The sequence below is a fragment of the Oxyura jamaicensis genome, chromosome 8 (genome assembly GCF_011077185.1).
Source record: "Oxyura jamaicensis isolate SHBP4307 breed ruddy duck chromosome 8, BPBGC_Ojam_1.0, whole genome shotgun sequence".
NCBI classification, from domain to species: Eukaryota; Metazoa; Chordata; class Aves; order Anseriformes; family Anatidae; genus Oxyura; species Oxyura jamaicensis.
Window position 1 is genome coordinate 30675388 of NC_048900.1, and position 20198 is coordinate 30695585.

General features: G+C 41.5%; 1 protein-coding gene and 1 long non-coding RNA gene across 6 annotated transcripts; one reads left to right on the forward strand and one right to left on the reverse strand.

The window, feature by feature from the left end:
- Positions 1-2265: 2265 nt before the first annotated feature.
- On the reverse strand, positions 2266-14071 carry DEPDC1 (DEP domain containing 1). Of its 5 annotated transcripts, none has more exons than XM_035333532.1 (12): positions 14016-14071; positions 13332-13597; positions 12531-12681; positions 11258-11376; positions 10718-10848; positions 10346-10393; positions 8886-9026; positions 7539-8372; positions 6749-6921; positions 5469-5645; positions 4991-5176; positions 2266-3128 (listed from the first exon to the last, which is right to left on the reverse strand). In XM_035333532.1, the coding sequence occupies exons 1-12, from the start codon at positions 14058-14060 to the stop codon at positions 2988-2990; spliced, it is 2412 nt and encodes an 803-aa protein (XP_035189423.1). In that variant the 5' UTR covers positions 14061-14071; the 3' UTR covers positions 2266-2987. The 5 variants fall into 5 exon arrangements, with proteins under 5 accessions (XP_035189423.1, XP_035189422.1, XP_035189421.1 ...); XM_035333531.1 differs by having other exon boundaries at positions 7560-8399; XM_035333530.1 differs by having other exon boundaries at positions 7539-8399.
- Positions 14072-17884: 3813 nt separating this feature from the next.
- LOC118170915 lies at positions 17885-19942 on the forward strand. The gene is made up of 2 exons (XR_004752920.1): positions 17885-18009; positions 19154-19942. It is a non-coding gene; the product is annotated as an uncharacterized LOC118170915 (long non-coding RNA).
- Positions 19943-20198: the final 256 nt, after the last annotated feature.

Sequence of the window (20198 nt, forward strand, 5' to 3'; positions counted from 1 at the left end):
GGTCCCCATGCCCTAACTGAAGGTTGCTGATATGTTACAGTTATAGATACATCAAGCATATATAGACTACTGATAATTCAAGATTTCTCCCCGAAAGCGCTTTGCTTGCGAAGGTTTGAACACGGGCATACCAATAACCCAAGGCAGCCCTGCGGTACTGCCAAACTATTCACATAAATCACACACGGGCAGCCACCTCGGCACAGCTCCTGTAAAGGGACCAAGGCAGAGCGTGGCTGACGAAGCAGCTACCGAGTTGTGTCCGTGAGATCTTGGGCTGAGGCCTCCCACTAACCCCTCATTATTGAGCAACCTTAATGACATGGGAATTTGTCTGGGGAGGCCTCCTAGCAGTACGTACTTTCAACACGAACTTGCGTGCTGGTTTGAGGCCTCTTAAACAGTGGAAATAACACAGATTTTTAATTAACCCCAGAAGGATGCCTAACAGCGTCCTCATCCTTGATGTCACGAAAATCCTCCGTTTCCATGGTGACAGCATCCACCAGGAAACACAAAAACCTCCCCGGCCCTGTGCTGCCGGAGCTGTTTGGGGGCACCATCGGGGAGCAGGTGAGCCGCCACCACCAGCACCCACAGCTCTCCTCCATCCTCCTGCCTGGAGCCCAAGCAGCTGCTCGTGTACAGCTTCTGTCCTGATGCTTCAGACACCTGGAGCACCCAGCTGCCTGTCGCGGCTCACGCTGAGGCTAGCCCCAAGCATTTCAGCCACGCGGCTCCCCGGCTGCTTCGTACCTGGATGTTCCTGTGCCGTGACACCACCTGTGTCACCAGCCAGTGCTGGACCCGGATGCTTCTCTGATGTGGCACCGACACCACAACCAGCGTCAGCCAACACAACCCAGCAACACATTATAAATTCATCAGTCGTTTTAAGTAACGACTAAAAAGGTGCTGTCATCAACACTAATTAGCAAAAAGAGGTGATGCTGAGTACCATCAACAGCACATCCTCCTGCCTTCCATGCAAGGAAGACAAGTTTGTTACCTCTGACAGACCAGGTGGTATTACAGATGGCAAGCACAAACAGCTCCTGAACACTTAAGCAAGAAAGAAGAGAGCTTGGGATCTGTTTACGCAAAACGGTGAGTGCGTTTTGCAAACCACAGTAGCTTACCATGACTGCACCCACATCAGCCACGTGCCGAGCCAACAGTTTCTGATTTGCTCGCACGAAGACCATATTTACGAGAGCTACCCAGTGTTGGAAGTCAAATTCCAGCTGAACATGTTTTTCAAATAAATCCAGTCCATTTCAAGTGAACCCAAACACTCAAACCAAATTAAGGGTTTTAAAAAAGACTAGAAAAGTTTATATGAGCTTAATTCTTGCATGAAAGAAGTTAAGAAGCCACAGCATGTACACACGCAGTCTTTTTGTAAGTGAGAGACTGGAGTCTGAGAAGCAGCCCCTAAGCCCTCTGCAGTCAGCTGTCTCGAAGCAAAGGGGAACAACTTCCAGTAAAGCCTTTGCTTAGATCCGAAGAGCAGAATCCTCGTTAGCAGTACGTACACTACTGCAGTCCACCCTGAATCATTTTTTTCATGTCACTGAAAGTCAACCACAAATCCTTCCTAGTGTCAGACTTCAGACCGGAACCACAGCCAGTGGATAATCCTGCTGCTCCCCACCGTACACAGCTGAGAGCTTGCAGGCCATCGTGAATTCATGTCTGATGAGCTGCTCCCCATGTAGAATTGTAGGGTTTGCAGTACAATACTTAAAAAAAATATATCCTAAAAGCTTGCAGTAAAATTTCTCACTCGAGGAAGTGACAGCTAAGAAAGGTTGAGATTGAATTTGTATCTGTTATTCATTTGGAATGCCTCATTGCAGGTCAATTTGTCTATTTATTCAAGGTTTTGTTGTACTTCTGTCAAAACCTCAGAAGGGAACGTTAAGTAACATGGATCAAGCACTCTGAATAATGAGGGCAGCCAGCTGAAAGCTAAATCCTAAGAAATGTGAGCCTCTGGCCTGATTAGCTTAACTGGAACACAGATAAACACAAAATAAAGCATTTATGCAACACTTAGGCTGAAAGTAAGTTGAAGTTTAGGCAGGTATTGGATTTTTTAGAAGCTGTCTATGGGCACTACAAACAACAAACATCCATCACCTGCTGTGGAAAGTGTAAAGTTATCTACAGACATCCAAACATTTTCTAACAGCGGCTGAGACTGGGCTTACCTTGGTTTGCCACTTACAAAGCCTTCCTCGCAGGTTAATTCCAGAAACAACACAGGGAAATGTAGTGTATTACGATTCTATTCATAGTCACATCTCATATACTTCTCAAACAAAACGACAGAAGTGACAGATGGTACCAGTACAGCCAAAATAAGCATTCCAGGAAAATATCAAACATACCTAGCACTTTTAATATAAATAAATATGAAAAAGCAGATTCTACAGATGAGAAGAAAATAAGAATTTCAAGGAGGCAGATAATTTATTTACAGTGAATTTCTGGCTCCCCTGGAAACAACAAAAGCAACTTTTAAATTAGTCCCGAACACAAAGAACATTGTTTTGCTTGAAGACAAGTATTTTGTGAAAACAAGGAAGGCACTTATCCACACCAAACGAATAATTAAAACTCCACACAAGCTATAATTAATGGCACAAATTCCTGAATAGACATTAAGAAAGTTGCATATCATTAGTTTCCCATACGAAAACCCTGTATTCATTTTTGGTTACCAATAGCTTCATGCTTATTTTCACATTTATTCTACTGAACACAATACATTGATTAATTTGTAAACAGATAAATATTTCTCTTAGAAGTCATTCAAAAGTAACCTCCAGAAAAAACGTTATTTTGGCACTTTTCAGCATAGTGTTCATGTAAACATTTCTTCCTTCTCCATAAGCAACCACTACCAAATTTGCATAGAAAGCACCCCTTGGTAAGTCATTCATCCATCCATTAAGTAAACATGCAGCTGAAGGATGGTTAAATTAATATCGCAGGCTACGAAATTTTGGTTTTCTTAGGCTAAGCATCGGTTGTTTGATGGTAGGTTTGTTCTCCAACAGCACTGCTTCGTTTTCTGTAGTTGGAAATCTGTTCTGGTAGATCAGAGGATATTCCTTCTGAAACTAGAAGACAGGCAAAAGAAAATTATTAAATGGGATTCCACTAAAAAAATAAAACCCAGCTGCCTGGGACTTGAGCATGAATCACCACGTACAGATACGTATCAGCAGCAAGAGCAAGACTATCAGTAAAGTGTTTCTGCTGTGACACTTGACTACAGCTGCAGCCCTTCGTGCTTATAAGGTCACAACCGATAAACAATGAATCAGATGGAAGTAGTTTTGTCAGGCACTTCATCTTCTGTTGAAATGAGAAGAGCTTCCAGTCCCATTTTAATCCAAGGATGTTTACCTGTTGACTGGAGTAGTGCAACGAGCAGACACCGTGCTGCTCTACCTCCAACCAGCAACCACCTGCCAGCATCTCCACCAGAAATGACAGCCTGCAGCTGCTCACCATCACGTTGACCAGCATATTAGTTAGCAGAGCTTATTGTTTTTGTCACTATCTCTTTGATTCTGAAAGGTATGACCAGCTTTTATTCTCCAAGCAAGGCAAGGCAGTCACCCATTTGAAGACACCGGCAGCACTGGTGTACGTTCTGTTTATGCTTGGAAAGCTGTCCTTCAAGGAACACAGCAATAAACGTTTCCAGTAACTGGGAGCTGAGGTTCAGATTTTTGAAGGCATTCTCTCAGGAAAGAGAGAGTAACTACTTAAACTAGGGGAGTTATTTTTCAGTTCCTGCAGATGCGCAACAAACAGAATTATCTGGCTTTGGAGATGCTTTGGTCACACTGCCTGTTTCTTATGTAAGGTCACGTTGGAGTCTCAAGTAGGATTCAATCTACTGAATGCCACTAGTTATCCCTGCACAAAGGGCAAGACTAGAATATAAGCCCATGAATTTAAAACATAAACTGCTAATATGTGCCCTTTACAGTATAAATCACTTGTGGATGTCAGTGGGAACTCAAACATTTAAATACGCACTTCAAGTTTTATTGATAGAGTATATCAGTTTATTTCCTTCCTCCCTGCTCCACCTGCTTGAAGTGCTGCTGTGCCTCACTTCTTACCGCTTGCTTACTCAGAAGTTTAGGTTTCAGTAACTGTAGTTACCTATTCTTTTTTACACACAGAACGTTTCAATGAACTCGAACAAAAGGCCTGTCTTCTGAAGCTTGGTCCTGATAAATTCAAGTTGTCACAACACGTGAAAGTCAGTGTTGCAGAAGCAGGGGAAGGGGCATCAGAAGAAATGCACTTGCTTTGAAAAGCTGCTTTTTCAAATTTGAGTCATAAGACTTGCTTAGGAAATTCTAGGACAAGTACAATGCTATTCATTTGGTCAGAGACACTTGCCAAAAGTTTTCTTAAAAAGAAAAAACCTCCAGTAGGAAATCCTGCCAGAGTTGCTGCACTTTAGCTTTAGTATTAGGCAACACATTAGCAGGCTATAGAAGTGACAGATAATCTGGAACAACATGCACGTTACAAAACAAAGCTCATTCCACAGCAAAGAATATTGCAGAACCGTGAATAGATTTTGACCTCTTAACAGCAAAAACCTGACTACTTTTGTCTCTTCCACAGATTTTAAGCCCACCTGTGGGATTTTAATGGTAGCTTGCATTGCCAGTACAGCACACTGCTTAAGAGAGCATCTTAGAGTAGTTTTATACTGGTTTTGAGTCACTGAACACCCATTGTTGCCAGACAGCATCAAATGCTCTATTAGACACTGTCCTTAAAATCCTATCAGATCATGCAATCAAAAAACATTAATCAGTAGATTTACTTATTTTTCTATAAAAGAAGCATTTCTCTCCATACAGTTTGCTCATGTTCTGCTCCCGTGTGTCACAGCTGAGCCCCTTCCCTCACAGGAATGCTCTCAGAAGTAAACATCCACCTTTCTTACCTGTTTTAACTTTTTCTTTTTGTCTTTTACAGACAAGTTCTTATCTTTGATAATGTTCTCTAACAGCTCTGCCACCGCAGCTTGAGACGTAGAAACCTTTTGTTCTTCAAACTCCTGAGGAGTTATTTGTTTGCAGTATGAGTATGTTGGCAATATGGCACAAATTTCTTCCCTTGGATATTTGCCCTGAAATAAATAAATAAAAAAAATCAAAGTAAGGGTCTACATAGTCAAATGATTACATACTATCTTGATAAGAAGGTACCTTAACATCCAAGCATATCAACTTCATAAGTTGCAACATCACAAGTTGCAAGGCATTATAAAGTAGCTGATGCCTTTGAGTGCACCAATACGTTAAATAGAAGTTTGCATTGAACACAATGTGATTTTATTCGCAGTTTTCCCATCCCACCCACATCAGCAACAAGTACTCCGCAGCTAGCAAAGGTACTTGAACTTCTGGCATGCCACCAACCTGAGCCATCCTCACGTATTCTATGTGATCTTGCACTGCAACCTGCAGGTAAGTCGGCACTTTAAATATTTCTTGGTGGTGGTCCATTAGAAACGAAACTAGTCGTGTAGAAAGCAGCTCATCAAGATCAACTTCTTCTGCACAGCATAACACACATCGAGAAAAAGTCTGTATCATCTAGAAGTGTTTAGCAGATCGTTAGTAGGTGCAGCCAGGGGATTTGTCCTCCTCCTATACAGTGCTACAACAAATTCTCCAGTATCAACTTTCATCGCAATCTCTCTTGCCCACACCAGCTGGTCAAGAGGAAGAAAACTATTTTTTTCCTCAACTGAAATAAAGTATCGTTCAATACAAAGTACAAATCTTAAAGTAATTTCTTTTAAGAAATAAATTTTTAAAAATAAGTCCTCCCCCATAGAAAAATGCACAAATTCAAGCAGCTGCCTTGAACCAAGCGAGAAGACAAAAACACACCTGCACAGTCAGCCTGCCCAAGATCTAATGTACACCAACAACCAGTTTCAAATTTTTTTAAAAAACATGTTTACAGTTTCCCCATTTCTGGCTTTTATCAGGCTTATTTTAAAACAACTTGTGCAGGTAACGTTGTTTAATCTTATTTGGCACAAATACAAATGTCTTCCAGTAGTCATTCCAATAAAAGCTTTAATTCAGACCTAGAAGCTAGCCTTTAAATTCACTAGGCTTCCTCCTTCTGGAATGGTTTATGTCCTAATCACAGGAGGCACTGTCGTGTCTCCCACCCTGGAAGCATTCAAGGCCAGGTTGGACAAGGCCCTGGGCAGCCTGATCTAGTGGGTGGCATCCTTGCCCATGGCAGGGGGTTGGAACTGGATGATCTTTAAGGTCCCTTCCAAGCCAAACCATTCCATGGGTCTAACTCCAAATACAAAAACATTTATCCCAAGAAAGGTTGTCCACACACACTTTGCCAGCACCTTTTAGGCTTAAATGGCAGTTGGGTGATAAATCAGACTGAACAATCATTTACATTCTTTTAAGGAATTATTTCCCTCCTCCTCCCAAAATAAACAAAAGCAACATCAATATTTCAGATGTATTAGGATGGAGACAGTGCTTGATGCAAGCCAGATTTTTTGTAAGTGCTGTGGAAATGAAAAATTTGCCCATTAGTCACAATTTAATTGTATTTAATTACAGCAAGCCAAAAACTTTAAATCCTAATTACTGCTAGTATTCTCAGCATTACTTCAGCAAGTTTTTAAAACAATAAACTGCAATCACGATTCTCTTACCAAAGAACGTGTGCCCATCGCATCATGCAGTCGTGGCATATCGACATTCTCACTGATCCGAGAGATCATACGCATAAGGAGCTGCATCTTTCTACGATTTGGTGGTGGAAGCAACAAACAACATATCTGTAGTGCTTCAATAGCAATTCTTTCTAAGTGAGGCTGAAGGAGATCTACAAGTTAATTGTAAATACTGTTAAGATTTGAACCAACTTTCTGGATTATTTTTTATTCAGCAAAATAATTCCCTCCCCTCCCAATGCAGACAAACTATGTTTCATATCAATCAACCATAACATTATGTATCAATGTTACATGTCCTTTTTTTTTGTGTGAGCATCCTCAGCTCACGCCATTATGATAAACTGCTTGTACAGTCAAGGCCATAACACAATGAAGAAGTGACCCTAATGTTATTTCTTAAATTATTTTCAGAAAATACATTCCAAAGATTGTAAAGACATCTTCGATAGGCAGGGCTGCGCAAATTCCTTTCCTTACTGAGTCAGTGCCTAGGTCAGAAGTTCCATCACTTACCTGAACAGGAAGGTTCTGATAAATCACACTCAAGAATGCAAAGATGCTACACGCTACCATTTGTTAGCGGAGGTACGAAAGGCTACCTGTAGACAGTACAACTGAGCAACCAGAACTTCGTTTTTTAAACCCACAAGTTACATTCTAAAAGGTATCAAAATAAAACAGTAACGGCGTCAAAGAAAGTAAGGAAGCAGAGATTAGTTAGTCAACACGATAAGCCAATACAACATGCTTTGGAAAGCCATCTTACTTTGCGTGCCAGTCAACATACAAGAGTGAGTGAAAGAGTATTCTGAGAGCTCTATGGTACTTTTGCAGAGTCTCTTGCTGACGGTGATATCAGAAACCTCAGTCCTGATGTCCACTGAAGTATTCAGTTTTCTTTGCCCACAGAGTTGAGACTTTGGCTTTACTGTGATTTCGGCAACGGGTATATTGATGTTAGTACAACTTTTGGAGTTCCTGCTGCCAAGTAAACTCTGAGACCTGCATATTTCCTTTGAACTATGATTTTCATCAAATAGCTCTTTCTTCTGAAGAGTTGAGGCAGACACTGTCTTCACACCATAAGTTTGGTTCTGGTATGTGTTATCAAAACCAAACGCCAACACAGAGTTGGCTTTATGCTTATACAGTAGTGATTGGTTTTTATTTCTTGTGCCCAAGACTGTGTTCACATCAGTTTGCCTGAGGACAACTGATTCTCCTTTATTAGGTACACTTGAGGCAGTACCTCCAATTCTTTCCAAAGAGTAACATCTTGTCCTGAACTTGAGAGCTGGATCTTGTTCATTCCTCAAACCTGAAAGATTTTGACAACTTCCTCCTATTAAGTTACCAGCACTGCCTTGTTCACTTGTCAGTTTATATTGTTGCAATTTCTTTGCGCATTGTTTTTGAACAGCTAACTCTTCTGCAGACCACTTCCTGGAAACTTCATATTCTTTCTTCTTTTTCTCAGGCTCTTTGCGAAGTAGGCTTAGAAGAAGACATTCAGTTGACTTGAAAGAGTTCAAGTGAAGAATTTTTGAAGGTTGGGGGTCACATGTCTCATCTCGGGCAGAATGTTTTCTGCTGCATAGATCTGGAATTGTGATGTAGCCACACATAACTATCAGAAAATGAAATATATATATTAAGATGCAAGCGATGTGAATGCAAACAAGTCCAGAAAGAAGTAAAGTTGCTAACTGAACAGAGAAGATGACAAATGTAAGACACAAATTGACTCAGTTAGTAAAATATAAGAAAAAATTAGCTCAGTCCAAAAGCAATCTAGCACAATAATTGCAACCAACATGCAAGAATTAAGGCAGTTAACAGACTGCAATAGTGAGGGACGAGGATGAGCACCTATTTACAAGTTATGGTTACCAAATATTTAGAAAGTTAGTTCAGACAGTAATTTGCATAGAACGAGATACAATTGCATTTCACTTAATACTGTAATACAGAACGACAGCACTGATGATATTCCTCAGATTCAAGTTGCCAGACAGACAACAGGGTCAAGGTCCACTTTGAGATACAGATTTTTTTTCCTCCCAGTTGATATAAACTTACAGCTTACACTGGTTATTTCTAAGTTCATACATACCTAAGATATTAACAAAAAGTTCATAGTATTCAAAAGTAAGTAATGGTTCAGGGAGATTGAGAAAATAATCAGCAACCGTTCTGAACACATCCCGTTCAAACCCGCTGTAAGTTGGTTGGTTCATGTCATTATTTCTAGGCCCTAAATAGAAGCAAAGAAAGAAAATTCACAAAGTTTTTATTCTCACACTTCTATTGAAATAACAGTATGAGTTTATTCCTGTAGGAGTGACTGTTTCACAAGTGAGCAGTTATGTCAGCAATATGCATGTAACTGCAGTTCAGCACTATAACATTTGTAAACAGAAATAGTGTAAAATATTCTATGAATCCACTAAGTTCAGCTCATTTTTAAGAGGGTGTTCCACACCAGTAATATAAACCTCATTTATGCTCTTTATATATTCCTCAAAATAGCCACAAACCTTCTTGCATTTTCCTTCATGTCACACAAAGACTTATTAGATCTAAATACAGGACTGATGTAGGGGTTAAGGAAATCAAGTGCTCAAAAATCAGCACTCAGCTCCATTTTCAACTTTGATTTAAATCCATTCACCAAGCTCTTCCCTGCCCTGCTTCTCCAAATAGTGCTCTTCATGAAACAGGCTCTATGTTTGAGAATGCAGTTGAAGAAAAAATAAAAGGTCATTTTCACAAGAGTGTACCTTGCAAACTGGACTTCTGTAGCCACTCTAACATTGCATGGACACCTACCACAGCCCCACTGAACAGCTGGATATACACAGATGTATAAACCCACGCCATCCCACTATGCCATTGCAGCTTTCAGAGGAGCTAATGTAGGCAATGGCCAGGGACAGGGGCAAGGACACACATACAAGGAGCTCATCGTACCGCATTTCATTTGAGAGGCACTCATCTAACACTTGCATGCCCTGTTAGCCATTTAAAGAGAGATTAAAAAAGAAGAAAAGGTCAGTATAATTATCCAATTTCTTCAGAATCTTTCCAAAATCTGCTTCAGAAAGATGCAAAGCTTACATAATCGTGATCCGCATGTGTTTGTAACGCTATTTCTGAAACATCTGACAAAGGCAGCTAGACACTCAAGTTTCATAAAAATCAACTGCATGGTGAATTAGAAAGACTACTGGTACCGCTCAAGTCTACTACAACACAAGCTAAAGAAAAAAAAACTTCCTTTTTAGCAAGACAATTCACAGCAGACAGCCATTAGAAACTCAGCTTCATTCAATTCAGTGTTTTTTGCTAGAGGACTGATAACTTGATTGCCTTAAGCATAACATCTCTAAAGTGTTTGCTCTTCTATGTTAGATTTCTGTGCAGTAATTTGATATGAGTTGCTTTCATTGCTTCTCAATATATCAAGGCACTTCCAATTATTTGCATTCTGAAAATGAAATTCACAATTGGCCTTAATATATTTCACTTTCAACTTTCAAAACAGGTTTCTGGAACTTATAAACTCTTACTTACAGTATGCGAGGCATTTCATAGCCGACAACACCCAGTGAGGGAGGTCTTCTAAAATGAAGAACATACATACGTTATTTATACATAACCCCAAAGACTTAATAATCAATACAAGTAATCAAAATCATATTAAATACATCAAATGAAAGCTCAAATATAAAATTAATTTTAAATATTACTATGCATGTGTACTTACAGATTAATGTAATACACCTACAAAACCCTCTAGACAAGCACACTGAACTGGGCTCTAGTTTGGAAAAGCAAGTGTAAGAGACAGGCTATGAAACATATTACCTTAGTCAAGTACTATGTTGTTGTAATTGCATCATCCAAAAAACTTTAAGCAAAACTAGAAAAAAAAAAAACTCTTACCTGATTTGTTCTGTAAGATAACAACCCCGTGTTTGCTTGTGTTAGTCATGTTGTAGATGACATACTCAGGAACTATCTGCGTTGGCTGCAAAATTTCCTCCAAAGATGGGAGGCCTAAAATGGTTTGCAAACTGCAGGGAGGAAGAAAACAGATGTTGTCTAAAACTTTTGTTAATAATAAATGAAAACAGATACTTTGCATTTATTCAAACAACAGTTGCTTGATAAATTGATTTGCTGTTTCATAAAATTTCACTTCTGGAAGAAAAGTTTGTGATGTTCCTGGGACAAACACCAAAAACCCTGCAGCTATGGTGTTAAAATACGATTCAACACCAACAGCAGTACATTTCTTAAGTACAACAATCCAACATTAGAAAATACATCGGAAAGCATATGTAAGAAGTAGTTAATAAAAATCATACTTAAAGGTGAATATTTTAAAAAAGCTCACATAGTTTGCAAGTCAAAAGCTTCATTGGGCCACTATAAACAGAAAGCTTATGCACAAGAAAACGCATTTTGCACTTTATTACTTACTGTATTAGAATGATATTTCTCCAGATTTCTTGCACATATTCCTGGCTTATTTCCTTCCTGTGCTGTGCATCTTCTTTGTTCTCCTTTGTTATATCTGGTTCTGTTTTTTCTAAGTTTTCCTGAAAATTAGTGGTTTATGCATGTTATACTGGAAGAAGCCTCTTAAAATAAAGAAACATACATCTATCTTGAGAACATTAAATTCCTAAACATGATCCAGGGAGTAACCTTAGCAGTCACAGCACTGGAATGTAAGCATTCGCAATTACAAAGCAAAAAAGGACATTACAAAAAAAAACCTAATCAAGACTTTCAGAAGCCAGCAATTTAAAGAATAGAAACAGATCAAATCCAAATGTGGTAACAAGCAAAGGCTTCTTTTTTAGGATCATAACCTAAATTCAAAGTATGCACACACACAAGTCTGAAGGGAATAACTGGCTGAACAATTGCATTCAATCTTTTTGAAAAAGTAAACAGAACAACTAGATTTTTGTCCTAAAAGGAAAAAAAAAAAAAAAAAGGTAAGTTTCAATATTGTACTGGTCAGTTCAAGAACACCTTCCAACTCTTCCAACACTTTAAAACATTTTACCAGGAATAATTCTAAACTGAAGGAGACAAAACCACAAACCCATAGGAAAACAAAAACCCCTTCCAATATCGATGGGATGAGATGCTTAATCGCTTGCACATATGTACAATTAAAACTATGTAAGCCCAGATCATTCAGATGCAAAACTGACCATATACTGTGATGGGTGGGCATGTGATGGGGGGAGGTCAAGTGATCTTTCTTTCTGGTTCAAAAATGTGGCAGCACTAACATAACATTCTCCCCCTGTATTATCCTCCCAACAAACCTGTTGTCAGTAAGTTGAAAAATAGCTTCATATAGGAGTTTAAGACTAATTACTATTTGTGTCACATACACAATCCCTTTTACTTGCTGACCACGTTTCAGAAATGCCATGTCACGGTTCCAGCTATTTTACATACACGAGTTTTGCTTGAATATTTATGGAATAATGCAAACGAAACAGAACACAAAACCAAGACCCTTCACTATAAAATACAGCTGCGTCTTGCTATCAAAGCTACGTAAGTGTTCTATTTCACTTTCTAGAAGAAATTAACAATTCATTTCTTCAGCTAGAAGGGAAGATGACATGCAGGGCAACTAATAGATGATTGCTTCTAGGTTTTTGTTTGTTTTCAAAGGATAAGGCAAATACATGGCAACTATAATTATCTGAGAGACATAAGTTACTACCAGAGAGTCCAGTAATTCATGTTTTTTAACAGTTCTCCTGGATAAATGTGGCAGTTTAAAAAGTCTGTCTTTGTCTCTGGAGAAGGTTTCCAAGTTCTCTTTTTCTCGAGAAGAGCTCGGTAGAGGTTTAACTGGAGAAGTTGAAGGAAATCTGTAATTAATAGGAGAGACAGCAAATGCATTTAGAATAAAATGCATTAAATATATAAGAAGTCATTTACCCGAAACTGTGCCTTATCAGCATGATTCCATAAGATTCTGAAGAAGAGAACTCAAGAAAAATGACTTTTTTTTTTTCCGTTGTTAAACATAGCCATATTATAAGTTGCTTTGGGCTACTCTTCTTGATTCCAAAGTCAAGTTGAAGATGCTGAGATATTTATACAGCACCGAGATCAGACTTAGATAGGCGAGGGCCATTAATACCTTTAAACTAAGAATTTAGGCTAGGCTTTGTTTCCCACTTTGGCTTCCCGTAAAATGTACGGGAGAAGTAAACACAGGACTGGTAGAGCAGTGGCACAGAGCCACTACAATAAATTCTTTGCCCACCCCCCAGGCACTTGAATGAAGCACACATGCCAAGTAAAAAACTTGGACAGACCTAAGTGTGAGAGCAGCCCTCAGCATGCAGGATTTATGGCCTATACTGCAAGACAGCTGAGTAAAGTGGTACTAATTAATTTTGGCTCAACCAGTTCAACCAAAGTGATGTGTTTCTTTTTGTTTTTTTGGAAAATTTTAGCATTAAATCAAATTCTCAAGTGCAAGAGCTCTGTTAGCTGGTCTTCGTTTCAGTACCTGTATAGCACACCATTATCTTCTAAGTCTTCAGATCCCCATCTTCCTTTTATATCCTCAATTACGTGATTCTTGAGAAACTTCCTTAACAACTGGACAGTCTGCTGCCTGCTAACCTCAGGACCAAAGTTACTGTTGCTCCTCAGAACCTCATGAAGCCAGTCCACGGCTTCTGAGGCAGTGAAACAGCTCCCGTGCTTTTTGAACCGCTGCCTGTGCTTCCGTAAGGGCATGCCCGCTCGGAAATACTTGGTGATTTCGTTCCACTGCACGGACACAGAACAGTGAAGAAGAGAGGATTAAAGCCTGAAGCGCTAACAACAAAAATCAATTAAAATAACAGTAGTTAGTAATAACCAGATGAATAGTAGTAATAGTTAGCAATAACCATATAAAGAAAATCACACCTATATTGACAAATATCAATACCTACAATAAACCAGGTATTAGCGTCACTACACATGCAGTACGTTTAAACTTGAACTTTAAAACAGGGAAGCGTTTCACGTAGGGTTTTGCCTCATGCCCGCGTACGTACTGACAGGGCAGAAAGTCTGCCCCCCACCGGGGCCGCCAGCCCCCGCCTCGGAGCCGCTTTTGCAGACGAGGCGATCCCGGGAGCCGGCAGCTTTCGCGACAACAGGCACCGGCCCGGACCCCCCCCCGCCCCGACCCCGTCCTCACCAGCCTGGTGGCGCGGTAGGGGCCGGGGCGGGCCTCGCCCTCCATCCCCGGCCGGGCCCCTCAGGCCGGGCCCCTCCGGCCGGGCCGAGCCGAGCCCCAACGGCCGCGCCGTTCGAACGCGCTGCGCGGCTCCCCATTGGGCGCGGCGGGCGCTGCACGTGACGCGGGGCGGGGCCGCGCCGCCTCCGGGGCCGCGCGAGCCCTCCCTGGCGCTGCCCCGCTGTGAGGTGGGAGTCAGCGCCCCGCATCCTCTCAGGAAATAAAGATTTGTTAATAAAAGGCATGAAAAGAGCTTTGATCGCCTCGCTTAGTTTTTCACGGCGTTTTCACACACGCCACTCCAAGTGCAGGTGCAGCACAGCACGTCCCCGAGTAGCTCCCACAGCATCCCAGCCGCACACACCGTCTGAAGAAAATAAGAAACCCCCAGGTCGGCAAACACGCAGCACGGCTTTCACGGTTTTTAAGTGTTTTTCCTTTCTCTGGAGGGCACAGACCTAGCTGTAAGCTGGAGCCATCAGCCCCCCATGAGCCCCTTGGCTCATCTCGATGCTGCCATCCATTGCTCAGACATTCCGGGCCCATCACCTGAGCTTCTTTTATAGTCGATAAAGGCAGATCCATGCCTCAGGCATCCTTATAAGAAAGATAAAGCCACTACTGCTAGGAAAGCACCGCAGCATAACAAGGGGATTTAAGCAGTAAGACCCAAAGATGTAGCTCAGGGAGGAAACCAGAAAGCTAAAGCACCGAAATGCCCCCTTGGCCGCAGGCGACAGTCCCTGCTGAAGGGGCAGGTGGCTTTTTTTTCCGCTTTTATGTGCGTAAGAAATTAGTTGCAGGAGCCAATCAAAGCATCCTCCTCACGACATTTGTCAGATCTGTGTGCTGCAGCACCTGCTGGTTGGTTAGCAGTGTCTGACCTAGCAGTCAGTGCAATAATGTAACAGTAAGTTACTTCACTTACATTTTCTATCTGATTAGGAGAAGAAATGTGGATTCTCTCACTAGATTAAAAAGCTTGGGAGATGCCCCTCATCACTTACACATTTCAACGACTGGCCTCCTGTTTTTCTTTCTAACAAAATTGCCTGATGAGCGGCTGCCAAGATAGGAAGTGGCATTGATTTTTCCAGTGACCCAGGCTCTAAACCTGTTCAAGAGTATAAATCAATTTACTAATTATCTTAGGGAAATCTCCACGAGTAAAACCTGCAGAAAGTGATGACTACAGCTGTTTCTGTATTGATTGCTTCCCATACTCCCTTTCTCGGATAATTTTAAAACATATAATGTTTGATATATTTGCATTCAACCTATAGCTGTAGGTGATCTAATGCATTTTGTGAAACTTCGTATCTTAGAACAAGTAAAGGGATTTTAGAGGCATCTCTGGAAACTACAGTAACAGTGATAATTGGAGCAGTCTGAAACGCTACAGTCCATCTTCTTCATACTAGTGTAAGCAGTGTTATACTGCTGGAGTGTTTTAATTAATCTCCTAGGAGGTGAAAACTAGAGTTCTTCCTGCTTTTCCATCTCAATTCCAAGTCTGCTGTTGCCTGTGGGTTTCCCTGCTTAGAGCAAAATGACTTCACAGAGGCAGGAATTCTGTACTTTTATCACTAAACAGTCATAGAGATGCAAGAGACTGGAAATACAAGCAGTCTTTTAGAAGGGTAGAAGAGCACTTTTGTGTCACTGAAATTATTTCTAAAGCCAGATTTATGGCTTCACAATGAGATTTTCTTATCTTTCAGATACCTTTCTGTCCCTTATTCTTGTTAGAGGTGCATACAGACACTGGCCCAGCTGAGCTGAACGAAGGCATCAGTGCAACTCTCCTCATATGCAGTTTTGCAAAACACACGAGGGAAAGGAATGGTAAAAGTAGAGCATTGTTCCCTCCCTGCTCCCCCTTATAATTGTTTGATGTTGGTGGCTGCTGCTAATTACAGCAGAAAGTAAAACAAATAGATAGAAATGAACGGAGTCTGCTTAAAATGTCAAGGTCCTGGCTGTCCCTCGTATGTTACTGTGCACATTAATAAACAGAAGAGGCTTGTGCTGTATATTCTGTATGTCTTTGTTTTGCTCATTTGAAATATAGGAATAAAGCTAATTAGAAGCTCCTAATATTGATTTCCCAATGTTTATTTCAGATGAATTAACATCCCTGCCCATAAGTTCAAATAGAAGGTGAATTTAAAACATAAGGGAATAGACTATGGAGACTGCTAGCGATAACATAAGCTTTGTGCATTTGTCATTAAGGAGTACAAATGCTCAATACACTTGGATTGTGGGGCTGATGCAGTAAATGGATCAGATTTCAAATGTTAATTTGCATCTTTATTTCATCAACTCTAACTGTTACGTAGGATGAGATGCTTCAGAGCAAAGTGTTACTTGTGGATTTCCCTTCCTTCCCTCACATTGTTTTTATTTTGTCCAACTTAATAGAATCACAGATAGAATCACAGAATTATGTAGGTAGGAAATGCCCTCCAGAGGTCACCTAGTCCGGCCCTCTGCAAAAAAAAAAAAAAAAAAGCAAGCAATTACACAACTGAACTATGTTGTATGGAACCAAATTGCTTTTTCAACCCACTGAATTGATCTAAAGTCTTTTTTTGTGTGTTGTAAGACATGCAGAAGAGATCTGAGTTCTCCACAGCGTCTTCCGTGTACCCCACTTCTGTCACTTCTGTTTTGTCATTTGTAAGCCACGCAAGTCCACACTTCGATTTTTTTTTCTTCACAAATTTTCCCATGCTTTTGTTCATTTCTTTTTTCTGCGCTCTCATCAAATCTACTGATTTTGGAGATCGGGTGACAAAGACAATGCACAGTTGCTACAGATTAAACTGAATTGCTGTTTTTGGTGAATTTTCAGGGCATGGGGAACTCCTTTGTATTATTAATTGCCTTACTCTCTGCACACTTTATGCTGTGTTAGCTGTTCATGCTGAACAAAAGACAATCTGTGGGTAAACCCACATAGATAGGACAGTGCTAAGAATGCTGAAGCCCTACCACAGTATCTGTGAATGCTCTTTTGACTTGTGTTCAATTTTGTGTTTAAAGAAAAAGGTAAAAAATACAATTTTTCAAGGTGGTACAAAGAAAGAAAGGCCCGTGGGGCTGGTCCTGCTGCTCCCGCTTGGCAGGAGGACGGGAAGGGGATGGGAATAATAATGACTGTTTCTGGCAGAATCAGCTTCCCTCTGCAGCAGTGGCCTCTATCTCAGCCCTGCATCATCAGCAGCTGTAGTAAATTTGGTTTTACAAGTTCTGGCATAGGTAGACCAGATAGCAGCGGAGCGCAGCAGTTGTGCCATCTTTGCAAATCTTCTGCTCCGTTGGGGCCAGGGGCCAGCCCGCAGCAGCATCAGCAATGCGAGGTCTGCCTGACGGAGAGAGTAAAACCCCGCCGTGGTAAACACAACCATAAAACACAGCGGAGACTCTGCAAGCAGTATCAGTAATTCAGAGTGAAATGAGCTAGCTGCTATACGTGTCTCTGCTGGATTTAGGACACAACCTCACTCACGCTTCTGTGTTTTAAAACAGACCTTTACATGCGTCCTTCTTTCCCCACTGCGGCTTCTCCTCAAAAGCAAGTTCTTGGTTTTGCAGCGTGGAAATGATATAGCATGTCACCTTTTTTTTTTCCTTCTCCTTTTCTTCCTTTTCAATGTTGCCCCATTTTCTTTCCCCTTCCCACCAGCACTGATAAGGCTGCAGTGACCCCGAGCTGGGGCCATGGCAGCTCTTGGCTGAGCTGAGCTGAGCTGCCAGCAAAAGTCAGCCGCTGCAGGTACCCGGACCCAGCTGGTGAAACAGAGGCAACAGATGCCCCACAGGACTTTTCGTTGGCCCCTGCGTTTTATAACTCTTTTTACCGCAGCCAGGTGTTGGTTTTGATCTCTGCTGAGCTGGAATTTCTGCGTACAGCGAACTAAACATCTGCTTTCTCTGCCGTGCTCCTGTGGTAAGGCAGAGCGCTCGGAGTAACAGCAGCCGTGACAATGCTGCTGCCGGGACCATCACGGGCAGCGGTGACGAACGGCGGTCTCTGAACTCGCTGGTGGCCCTGTGGTCAGTAGGAAAACCAAGAGAGAGGCTGAGCACAGCATTTGTAAAGTGCCGTGAAGATTTCAGAAGCATGCTTTGTTGGTGCTCGTGCATGTCGGTTTAAATGTTGATTTTAGGGGGATAGCTTCTATACTTACAGTACACAGAATAAATCTGCCTGACGTTTGGTGAAATGAAACAATAATGTCAGGTTTTGTGGATGTACAATCCCTTATCTTGTCAGGGCTTCATTCCTTCCATTTTACTACTTGAATGTAAACCTCTCCTAATATTGACCCCAATGGTATTGTTAAAGAAAGCACGCGTGGAACATTGTTAGAGCAGGAACAACAATCTGCAAACACTTTGTCGTTAATATTAACTCTTATAAGGGACAGAAGAAAAAATATCTCTGACGTGGGTCAGAGAATTGTGCCCAACAGCGTAAGTATCTATGCCAGGTGTAGCTGTAAGGTGAATGATACCCTGCTATAGGGCGATGTGCACAAAGAGCCTTTTTGCAAGAGAACACTCATGTTACGTTAAATATGTGCAAAAAGCTAAAACGGGTACGGAGCTGTGTGATCTCTGAATTTCCAGAAGTACTGAGCTTGGAGCTCAGCTGATCGGGGTTTGTTTCAAGCACCATTTCAAAGTCTTGCAGAAATGTTTTATCTATAATTAACAGCTAGCACTTGCAACCATCTTGGAGGAAGGTTGCAGCTTTAGTGAAGAACTACTTTATTTTTAATAGGATTCAGAGATATTTCATACCAAAATAACTTAGCAATATTATTTTGGCTACTAGAGCTGAGATTATCAAGTGTTGATGCTGTGTGCATCTGAAACTCTGGTTGTAAATAAGGTCTTTGCAAGCGTAGATGTGAAATGTCCTGTGCTCAAAAATTTAATACAGAGAGTTTGAGGCCGGAGGTATTTTTGAACCAACCCTGAATTAGAGCCCTTTTGCTTTGCCTTTCATATATTATTTATTGTCCTGTCAGAAGTTCGTTATGTACTGCATCATGATATATTAATTGACTCCCTGCTTTTTTCCCTAGTCATTTGGCTGAAGACTTAATTAAGTAGTGGATGTGAAGCTTAGAAAAGGGAGCCAGCTGAGTGTGCTCCTTGCAAGGAGCTCCCTTGAAGGGCTGGGCTGCGTGGGATGAGCGTGGAAGCTGCTGGTTGCTCCAGCACTGAACCACGGACGGAGCTACACTTCAGGTGTGTGACGCAGCCCTTCAGACTGACGGACACCAGCGGTTATGGGGGAAGTGCTCCCTTCCACACGGGGCTGGTGTCTCCGTCTGGCACCCCGGGAGGCACTGCCTGGGGACCGGGGGTCCCTCCTGGGAGAGGCTGGCTCCATGCCTCCAGCCCCTGATGTTCACACACATGGGTGCGCACAGTGCGTGCCCCTGGGGTGGCTCAGCTGGGACGAGAGTTAAATTACGGCTAGGTGAAGTCATTTAGCTTTCTCTTTGTGGAAGAGGCTGCAAGTCCTAGTGCTGCTGATTGCAACCCAGACGTCTCAAACTGGTGTACAGACCCATGAAGTTGATTGTTTTCTGCTGTGCAGCGTTCCCTTTTCCTTTGCAACATTTCAATGCAAAACGTGTTTTAGTGTTGACACATCTCTTACATGTCCTTTGGATTTCTCAGATCCACAAACCAAGCATTTCAGAGGTATTTATTTGCCTAGAGGAGTTTTAAATTTCCCAGCCATCTGGGTTCAGAGAACTGGATTTTTAAAGCATTCTTCTTTTTGTTGCCTATAGTGCTGCTAGGCTTGACACAAAGAACCCCAAAGGTGTTTTGGTATCTAACTCCTCTGTAACTATTTTTTTTTTAAACATGTTTTTAAGATAAAAAGCTGGTCCATATTATGAAGTTTCGTTAACAGACTTGGCCTCATGGAACTATACCTTTGCATCTGTCTTCCACTGGAGACCTGTTGTTCTTTACTTAATTTAACCTGGTAAAACTTGGTTTTGGCGTAAATTATCTATCAGGCAGAGTGGGGACGTGGACTGTGTGTTTCCTGTGGTGACAAGCTGGTGCTCTGGGGCAATCCCCCAGCCCTTTGTCATTACAGCACTTGCC

Excerpts from the sequence above, each read along its gene's own strand:
- DEPDC1 (XM_035333530.1), bottom strand. The coding sequence starts at position 14,060 with ATGGAGGGCGAGGCCCGCCCCGGCCCCTACCGCGCCACCAGGCTG. Across the intron at positions 9,027-10,345 it reads TATGAAATGCCTCGCATACT|GGCCTAGAAATAATGACATG; the intron begins GTAAGTAAGAGT and ends GCTTCTATTTAG. Across the intron at positions 6,922-7,538 it reads TATGTTGACTGGCACGCAAA|ATCTCCTTCAGCCTCACTTA; the intron begins GTAAGATGGCTT and ends ATTAACTTGTAG.